The 10,962-nt window shown below is 35.5% G+C and overlaps 1 protein-coding gene across 1 annotated transcript; it reads left to right on the plus strand.

Annotated features, from left to right (window-relative positions):
• The first annotated feature begins 1,822 nt into the window (after positions 1-1,822).
• Positions 1,823-10,364, plus strand: Jwa (PRA1 family protein Jwa). The gene is made up of 2 exons (XM_014239607.3): positions 1,823-2,473; positions 9,237-10,364. The coding sequence occupies exons 1-2, from the start codon at positions 2,008-2,010 to the stop codon at positions 9,365-9,367; spliced, it is 597 nt and encodes a 198-aa protein (XP_014095082.2). The 5' UTR covers positions 1,823-2,007; the 3' UTR covers positions 9,368-10,364.
• Positions 10,365-10,962: the final 598 nt, after the last annotated feature.

Raw genomic sequence — 10,962 nt, forward strand, 5'->3', positions numbered from 1 at the left:
AAATTGAGATATCTTTATGAAACTTGATAGACATATTTCTTGGTACTGTGAGACGGTTGGTATTGCAGATGGGCGTAATCGGACCACTGCCACGCCCACAAAACGCCATTATTCAAAAACAAATAAATTGCCATAACTAAGCTCCGCAATAAGATACAATACTGTTATTTGGTACACAGGATCACATTAGGGAGGGGCATCTGCAGTTAAAAATTTTTTTTAAAAGTGGGCGTGGTCACTGGAAGCAAATGTTTTTAGCACTTCTATTGACGGTGTGAAAATAGTTGAAATCGGGTGGCAACTCCGCCCACTGCCCATATAACGGTACTGTTAAAAACTACTAAAAGCGCGATAAATCAAGCTCTAAACACGCCAGAGACATTAAATTTTATCTCTGGGATGGTATGAGATGACTTTATTGGAACCGCGTTCAAAATTAGACAGTGGGCGTGGCACAGCCCACTTTTAGGTGAAAACCCATATTTGGGAACCGATTTCAACCAAATTCGGTGCATTACGTTCTTTTCATATTTCTATGTTATAGTGCGAAAATGTGCGAAATCGAACTACAACCACGTCTATTTCCCATATAACACCATTTTCAATTCCATCTGATTCTTTCACTTTCCACTATGCATATCAAGCAACAATGATTATATCGGGGTAAAACTTTGCGTGAATAATACGTTTAAAGTATGCCACCTTGTGACCCAAAATTGTCTAAATCGAACCAAAACTGTTCAAGCCCCTAAGTACTAATTATGTGGACCCCAGTGCCTATAGTTGACTTTCTCCCGAAAATATCAGCCAATCCACAAAGAAATCTCAAACGAGTATACCATTTAACTTTGCGAGAGTATAAAATGTTCGGTTACATCCGAACTTAGCCCCTCCTTACTTGTTAATTGTTGGATTTTAGTTTTGAGCTTTTACATTATGAAAAATTATAACTAAAAAACTAAATGTATGCAAAATTGTGTATACCAATAGAACAATGGCAACATTGGTGAAATGAAAACATAAGAGAACAACCGATTTCTGCGTTGCAACTACGGGTATAACTTTTGACAAATTACGGTCGGTAAATACGGAAGGGAGGAATATCGTATCATGCGACCGAAATCAATGAAAACCGCTTTGTCAAACCACCAAAATGACAGTTCCTTCCTTGTAATAGATGGAAATATATATATTTAGACATATATTCCTAAACAGTAGCAATTAGCAGTCTCAATTGGCATAATTGCTAGCAATCCAGACTTTTGGATATTAATATATTGCGTGTCGAGATGTACCATTAGTTCGTAATATATTACACGTTCAATATATATTGACAGCGATTAACGATTGCGTTTTTTATTGAACGTGTAGCGTGAAATATTGATTGATTACGATTCATATCACAAAATATATAAATATTTTAAAATCTAGAATGCGGATGGTAGATCCTGCGTTAAACGTTCAATATTGATAGCGCGATCCAATAGATGTTGTATGTTTAGCTCATTCAAAGATCCGGTCTTCATGCTTCGCAATGGTAGCTAGAATATTTTTAGTCCTATACATACTTTGAATTTATTTCATCAATGGCATAGAAACTTTTCTGCAGTTTTCCTTCAACATTTAAAAAAAAAAGCAGACGAAAAATTTAATAAACATAACTAATTTTAAACATAGTTGTTCCAAAAACTCGATTTATTTAGAATAAGTACTGTCGTGATAATTATTGAACGTATAGCATTCACTTTCGATTCATCAATCATCAATATGGATTATGATCCAAATATTACAATAAATATTGAACGTGTGACAGGCACCATTGATTTAGATAGTTGGATTTTAATTTTACTGATTCTGTATTCGACCGTAAACTGTTTGTTAAACAAACATTTGTTGGAAGATATATCTTATATTTGAAATAATATTAAAAAATTTTAATTGCAAAAATATCTATATTGTCATATTGTGATTTGATTTAATCAACGAGGACTGTTAAAATTTTTGGAAATGTCATCCGGTGCCGGTATAAGTGACGCATTGTCCGGACAGAATATACAGCTTTCTCCTTTACGAAGTTTAGATGACTTTTTATTTGGGTCTGCTCGTTTTCAAATACCAAATCTAAAAGATGTTGAGAAGTGGGGAAATCGTGTAGTAAAAAATTTACTATATTATCAAACAAACTATTTTCTCCTATTTTTGGTGATTTATGGTTTGATGATAATATTAAACCCTCAGAAAATTGTTTGCGGAGTGACGGTACAAGCACTAATAATTGTGGTTTGGTTTCGATTTTTTTTAAAGAAGCCAAATTCAAAATTTAAGCTTCTTGCCAATTGGTCTAATAATACCCGAGAAAACCCACAGCAGAAATGGTATTTCTTAGCCGGTGTTGTTTTATGTGGCTATCTTATTTTGCGCTGGTTAAATGCAATTTTATTGTCAAGTTTTGCTCTACTTTTTCCTATATCGTGTAAGTATAAGTTAGTTATTGACGAACTAGTTTTGGCTGAGATTTAGAATAACATCTCCCGAGTTTGGAGTTAAAATGACTCTACGGATAGAGAAAGTTATTAAGAATAAGAAAATATGCCACGATTACGATTTCTTTGGTGACGCGATCTCATAATATAGACGGATGGAGGAAGAGGTCCTCAGTATTAAAAAATGTATGCACATACAGTGAGCGCCAATATAAAGTATACAATTTTTTTGTTTTTAATTGTGGCATTTATTTTTTCTTATTTTTCATATTATTTGTTTTAAGGTTGGGTTTTTTAGAACAATATTTAATGGGCTTAAAGTATAGAAAAAAATAAAAACAATATAGAAGAATTCACGAAATTCGTTGTAACCTCTGATGAAATTTTTTGCCACTCTTCAACCAGAACTGATCTTAACATATCCTGACTGGTTATGGTTCTTTTTCGGATTTGTTTGTCAAGATGTTCCCACAAATGTTCAATAGGGTTCAGATCCGGGGACTGGGGGGGATGATCGAGCTGTTTTGGGGTGCGGTTCAGTAACCATTCCTTCACCAGCTTAGCAGTATGCTTCGGATCATTGTCTTGTTGAAAGACCCAAGATTGATTCAAGCCTAATTTTTCAACGCTGGGTGACAAATTATCCCTTAAAATCTTAAGGTAGTCATCCTTATTCATTGTCCCCTCAATGAACACTAAGTTTCCGACTTCACCTGCGGCCATACAACCCCACACCATTACCGAGCCACCACCATGCTTAACGGTCGGAATCAAATTTTGTTCTGCAAATGCCTGGTTTTTGGCTCTCCAAATTTTTACAGCTTTTTTTTTTGCCAAATATCTCAAATTTGCTTTCGTCGCTAAACAGGATATTGCTCCAGAAAGAAAAATCTTTGTTTTCATATTTTTTTTGCATATTCAAGGCGTCGCTTTTGGTTGGTCTCTGTAATGTATGGTTTCTTTCTGGGCTTTCGACCATAGATGCTATTTTCATGCAGGGCCCTACGTACTGTACTGGCACTTACGCTTTTGCCTGATAATTCTGACACATTTTTCGCTATTTGCACAACACTTTCAAAAGGATTCGCTTTCACCGTTCGTACTTCGAATTTGGGTATTATTGAGCCGTCGTGGTCTTCGACGATGATCAATATTCTGCAATTTTCCACTCCTATTGTATTTGTCGACAATTTTTTTTACGGTGTTGTGATTTCTGCTGATTAAGTCTCCAATTTTTCTCAAAGTTATTCCTTCCTTGTGTAATTTTATAACAAGTTCACGCGTGTCCACAGAGGTTTGTTTACCCATTTTTATGGAAAAAAATATTTGCACAAAAAAAGCTTGGTTACAAGCACGTGTGAAAAGTGATTCTTAAAATGACCAACTGAAACTAATAATAAAATATAAAGGTAAATTTTTTGCTCCCGCTGCTTTCCACTGCGCTTTTTACAAAAACAACACGGCTGTATACTTTATATTGACGCGTTAAATATGAGATGCATTTTGTTTTTGCTGCTGAACTCAAATTGTTGTTGGAATTTTGAGTTTTTTTTTGTATAAAATGGAGATTATTAAATATTGCTTGAGAAAAGAGCATCTTTTTAAAAAGAAGAGGAGTTAAAAACTAAAAAAAATGTATGTGACGATTTGAGATGGACTTGTATACTTTATATTGACGCTGACTGTATACGCAGACTTATAATCTTCGAGATATTTGTAATTAAAGTTCAAAAATTGTAAAAGTAATGAACTCTATATATAAAGCATTTTGGGTAAATGTATAGTTTAGGTCCCCCAACTAAGGAGGCCTCAAAAATGAAAACTTTTTTTTTTTAATCGTCTTATTTTGACGCGAATATTACAAATCCGTGAGCGGAAAGTGAATTTTTTCAATAATTTAGGTATATATTAGGTAAAGTAAAAAGTTCGTTTGGTTTTTTTTTTTTTATTGATTTTTCAAAAGATAACTTTGTGTACATTTGTCCGATTTTAGTCAAATATGCGCCGTTTTGTTCGTAAACTTGTTGCCAACGAGATGCCAACTTCATTATACTCCTTTCGTAGAAGGCTGCGTCCCTATTGGCAAAAGAACTTGGAGAGCCAATTTTCACAGGCCTCTCTTGAGGCCAACTTCTCACCATTAAGCGCGTTCGCCATGGACAGGAAAAGATGGTAATCACTTGGTGCCAGGTCCGGACTATAAGGTGCATTAGAACCTCCCATCCGAGCTCCAGGAGCTTCTGGCGAGCCACCAAAGCCGTGTGTGGCCTGGCGTTGACCTGATGGAACACAATTCGGCCTCTGTTGATCAAAGATGGCCTCTTCTGGATGAGTGCTGCCTTCAAGCGGTCCAGTTGTTGGCAGTAGAGGGCCGAATTAAGCGTTTGGCCATAGGGGAGCAGCTCGCAGTAGATGATTCCTTGCCCATCCCACCAAACACACAGCAAAACCTTCCTGGCCGTCAATCAGGTCTTGGCCACCATCTGGGCCGCTTCCCCGAGCTTTGACCACGACCGTTTGCGCTCGATGTTATCATAAGTGACCCATTTTTCATCGCCAGTCACAATCCGCTTCAGAAACGGTTCGATTTTGTTGCGATTCTGAAGCGATTTGCAGATGGAAATTCGGTTCATCATGTTTTTTGCGTTAGTTCGTGTGACACCCAAACATCGAGCTCCTTTTTGAATCCAAGGTTATGCAAATGGTTCCAAACGGTTTTCTGGCTTATCTTTAGTTCCTCAGCAATTAAATAAGTGCTCACGTGACGGTCTGTTTCCACTATTTCCATGATTTTATCGCAATTTTCGACGACAGGCCTCCCGACGCGTGGTGCATCTTTGACCGGAACATAAACTAAATTAATGTTTTCAGCCGGCTTGGCTGCTTTTTCGATTTGATTGGAGAAAAATTGTAAAATATAGCGAACATTCTCTTTGTTGGTGTCAATCTTTGACGAGCGCTCACAACGAACTGAGTAAATCAATCGAAAAACTGTCAAAGATAAACTTTTAGCGCGAATAAACACGTTTTCAGCGCCGTATAGTATGACATGATGCGACGCGTAACACTAGTACTATTGACAATAATGCCATCTCTTAGATAAAAACCGAACGAACTTTTTACTTGACCTAATATATACAAATATATTTAACGCACTTTGCACATATTTTTCAAATCATTTAGTTGTTAGCGGCAAAATTCTTCGGAATTCATATCAAATACCTGTAATTACAAGTTCAGCGAGTTAACCATATTCTTGTCAAAAAAAATACTGAAGAAATGAAACAGTCTTAAAAAAAATAACCCTGGTCGGTCCAACACCGGAGTGTTCATAATTAAGATGTACTGGTGGCCTTCGGCCGCGCTTCAACAAAATTACCCTGGTCGGTCCAACACCGGGGTGTTCATAGTTCTTTTGCACCAAACTCCTTTCAGCAGCGGAAAAAATAAAAGAATTAGTTTTAATGTATCACAATTTTTTATTTTTAATGCATATATATTAAAAATTAAAAAAAAAAAAAAAATATTGAAAAGATTCACTTTCCGCTCACGGATTTGTAATACTCGCGTCAAAATAAGACGATTTAAAAAAAAAAATTAATTTTTGAGGTATGCTTAGTTGGGGGACCTAAACTATACATTTACCGCATTTTGCACACGTTCTTTCTCGTCGAACTATTTTCTACACTGGCGGCTTTCGGCCGCGCTTCACAAAAAAAAACTGGCGGCGTCCGGCCGTGCTTCAGAAAGACAACCCTGGTCGGTCCAACACCAGGGTGTTCGTGGTTCTTTCGGCTCGAACTCCTTTTTACACTGGTGACCTTCGGCCACAATGTGGCACTGGTATTTGTCATAAATGTTAACACATAAATCCGTTGAAACTATGTGTGTGTCAAGTAATATTAATTTTCTTTAAAAACGCACCTTTAATATATATATCGGATATATTTCAATTTGTACCGATTAATTAAAAAGTGTGCAAAGGGTGTTAAACATAGTTCAAACTATACCTCTATCCGTACATACAAACAAAGAAATTGTTATATTTCCGTAACTATAAATATATATATAGTTGCCGCTGACTTATGGTTTTTGAGATATTTGCATTTAAAGTTCAAAAATTCAACTGTTTAATGTACGTGTTTCTTTGATTTATAATGAATTTTACACTTATATTTTAAATTTTTATATCCACTAACACTTCATTAATTCGTTTCTACACATTTGTTCTGTTTTAAATAGGGTAAAACTATAGGTGCGTTCGAGATGGCAATCACGACAGCAGTGTTGCAAATTTGTCAAAGTATCACGGTCTGCGTGAATTTTTGGCAACACTTGCAACAGCATCACGTTCTACTTTTTGCACGCAATTTATGCAAATAATCGGCAACACTTAATTTTTGTCTACATATCAGCAGAGTATCAGCAAATATGTAATACAGAAGCTGTACTGCTGCAATTATTAGGTAGCTCGAACGCACCCTATCTTTAATTTAATATTTAACTTTGGTTCAAATCTATTTATTCATACAATAACAAAATGGTTGCAAGCAAACAAAAAATGTTTTACCATATATTGCAAATGAATAAACATAAATAAAAAGAAGGATTATACCGTCAACTCGAAATTCATAATCGTATTATGAGTAAAGGCACAAACAGTCACCGACGCAAAACCGTGGACCGAATCAGCTGATACGACCTACCAACAACAACAACAACAACCTGTCTTAGCTCAATGTACAATAAATGAGCAGTCACCACCGCTTCTACTGTCCGCTTTAACAGACCGTACGGTAGGATATCCGCGAAAATTGGATTTTTCCCGTAGAAACGGGTAAGCTGAGAGAGAGAGCAATCTCTGCCAATCTCGATATTTTGTAATAATTAAAAAATAAACTTGAATATATTGAAAATATTCTTAAAATTACTCAAAATCACAGTCGAATACACTTATTTATAAATAGGTAAATAATTTTTAATAGTTGGAGTTTAGCTTTGAGCTTTTACATTAAGAAAAATTATAACGAAAAAACTAAATGTGTCAAAAATCGTGTATACAATAGAACAATGGCAACATTGGTGAAATGAAAACAAAAGAGAACAACTGATTTCTGCGTTGCAACTACGGGCATAACAATAATTTGGTTTGATACGGGCGGTAAGTAAGGAAGGGAGGAATGTCGGTGACTGTTTGGGTACTAACGCAAACTCTTTCAGAAGGCGGTCGTAGGCTGCCAATGCAAAAAGAAGTTCTACGCGAAAGAACTGAGGACATGCCGGTGTTTAACCGACCAGGGTTTTTCTTTTGAAACGCCACCGAGGACCACCAATGCAAAAAGGAGTTCTACGTGAATGAACTGAAGACACCCCTGTGCTGGACCGACCAGGGTAATGTTTTAGAAGCACGGCCAAAGGCCGCCATTGAAAAAGGAGTTATACGTAAAACACCAGACTAGACAGAAAAAAATTCTACGCGATAAACGAATAATTTGTTATTTATTTCCTGCCATTTGGACAATATTTGTTTTCTTTATTTCTCTTGGTTCATCTTAAAAATATGTAGATAAGGTAACAATGATTATTTGTCAGAGTGCAACCCTTATTTTTATTGTGTGAATAAAAATATTTGAATTAAAGGGAATTGTGTGGAAACGAGTTAGTGAAATGTTAATGGATATAAAAGTTGAAATAATATGTGCAAAATTCATTATAAATCAAAGAAACACGCACTTTAAATAGTTGAATTTTTGAATTTTAATTGCAAATATCTCAAAAACCATAAGTGAGCGGAAAATATATATTTTCTTAATCTGAAGAACCTCCTCTATCCGTACATACCCATTTTAACCCCGAATTCCTGGGGTGCTGTTTTAAAATTTAGCTCTCGTTTTTAGTCCCTGAACATGATATATATAGCTTGCCACGAAGTTTGTAACACCCCGAAAAAAACGTCCGAGTCCCTATAAAATGTATATAAACATTACGAGCTGAGTCGATTTAGCTATGTCGGAACCGCCGATATCAGGACCGCTATAGCATATAGCTGCCATGCAAACTGAACGATGGGAATCAAGTGCTTGTATGAAAAACTTCATTTCAGGAGATATCTTCACGAAATTTTACATGTATGATTGTCTAAGGCAACGGTGCAGTCTCCGAAGAAATTGTTCAGATCGAACTATAGTATATAGGTGCCATACAAACTGAACAATCAAAATCATGTCCATGTATGGAAATATTTTCCATTTGAGAAGATGTCTACAAAATTTGGCATAGATTATTGTCCAAGGCAACTCAACAATCTCTGCAGAAATTGTTCAGATCGGACCAATAAAGCATATATCTAAGGCAAATCTCCACAGAAGCTGTTCAGTTTGGACCTCAATAGCATATGCTGTCATACAAACTGACCGATCAAATTCAAGTTCGTGTATGGAATCTTTTGTATTTGTGAAGGGTATTATTGTTTCGGTGCAACCGAAGTTAACGTTTTTCCCTGGTTTTTTGTGTTTAATGTTGAAAACTTTTAAAGTTGGTACATCAACACTAGTAGAATATTCTCATATTTATTATACTCGTATTATAGCTCGGATGCAATCGGAGTTAAGGTTTTACTAGCTTTTTTGTGTTTAATGTTGGAAACTTTTGAGATTGGTACATCAATACTATTGTAGGATATTCTCATATTTAAGTTAAAAGTAATTACCAATGAACTATCTATAGTGTTTTATTTCTTTATTTTTAATATAGTGACGTTTATACATGCTTCATTACGTTTGAGAAATATCAAAAACAAGATGGTAAATACAATGGAAAGCTTCAATCCTTCAACACCAATGGGAGTATTTCTAGAATTGCTAAATATTACGATGGACAATTGAATATATCAATCTTTTATTGTTAAACTTATCTTGTAAATATTCTAAAATATGACAAAACAAAATCATAGCTGTAAAATATTTTTTTTATAGATTCCGCTTAAACTTTGAATTTACGACATACGTGATTCATAGTTAAAAAAACATATATTATATTATCCCTGTAAAATTTATTGGTTTTTATATCTACATATACATATATTCAGGAAATATATTAAAGCTCATGTAAAATGTTCATAAATATTATTTGCGGATAAATTTTAGAATACTATCCCCCGAATTCGAGTTAAAAATTGGTATGAGTTGATAAAAGAGGATCCAGATTAAGAATATACATCCATATACATAGCTGCCGCTGAATAATGGTGTTAAGATATTTGTATTTAGGTAAAATTTATAAATTCAAATGTGTACTATTTTATATTATATTAAGTTTTACACTTCTATAGTGCACTTTTCATTTGATAACACGTCACTAAATTGCTTCTACATATTTATTTAGGAATAATTATTGCTTCAATTCAATATTTTACGTTTTATTCACACAATAACAAAAGTGTTGAATACTAACAAATAACCAGTGCTACCACTGTGAATAGTTTGCTAATGAACAGATTATACTCCAATTTCCGGAAACAAATACCCACACTTTAAGTTAGTCACGTAGAACTCGTTTATGCATTGGCGGCCTTTGGTCGCGCTACAAAAAAATAACCCTGGTAGAGGCAAAAAAATAAGAACAGTATCTGTTAAAGACAAAAATCCATAAAAAAGTTCTATATGAACCGGTGATTTCAAATAATATGTATTACTATCTGATGAGACAAACGTTTTTCACTATAAGTTAGTGAGGGATGTACATAATTATAATTGAAAGAGGAATGAACATGAAATATATATTAAATTACAATTATTAATAGTTACCTATATATCGTTCCTGTTTGTTCTTCTAATTATTTCAATTAATAATAAACAAAGAGTAATCTGTCAACGCAATGAAGTGTACAATATTTTTAATTCGTTGATATTTAGCAAATACAAACAAACTGGACGGTTTCACTGTCTGTTTTATTTTTTTTAAGCAAACCTTGAAGTGTCTGTCTGAAATCACCTGAAAAGAGTAACCGTGCCGTAAGAGTGCCGCAAAACAATTCCTACAACAGCCGGTTCTACGTTACTGGAATTGACCCGGATTTTATCCGGCCAAAGGCTGTTATTTCAACGATCTAACCCTGTTTGGATCGGGAAGTGTTTAAGTTTGTCGTCAATAGAGCAACACCTTGCAGCAGGGTTGCTCCGTATACTCTTAACCCGTTCTGGCATCGAGTCCAACTCGGACCCCGAGGATTTCTTTGCATATGCGCTAAAAGGCTCCATCCAAACTCCACCTAATACATGCAATGGATGGATGGTTAGGTGCAATACATGCAATGGATGGAGCCATCTTAAGACCTGCTCTGGCCTTAAGACCCATAGGGAGTGGACCACGAGTTACGTGGCCCCATGCTGCCAACGCAATACTGCGACACCGGCCTTAACGGCTGTGCAATCTGTACCATTGTTCGCGCACTGCGCCGCCACTCCAGTCGAGTGGCCAA

Source organism: Bactrocera oleae, chromosome X (assembly GCF_042242935.1).
Source record: "Bactrocera oleae isolate idBacOlea1 chromosome X, idBacOlea1, whole genome shotgun sequence".
NCBI classification, from domain to species: domain Eukaryota; kingdom Metazoa; phylum Arthropoda; class Insecta; order Diptera; family Tephritidae; genus Bactrocera; species Bactrocera oleae.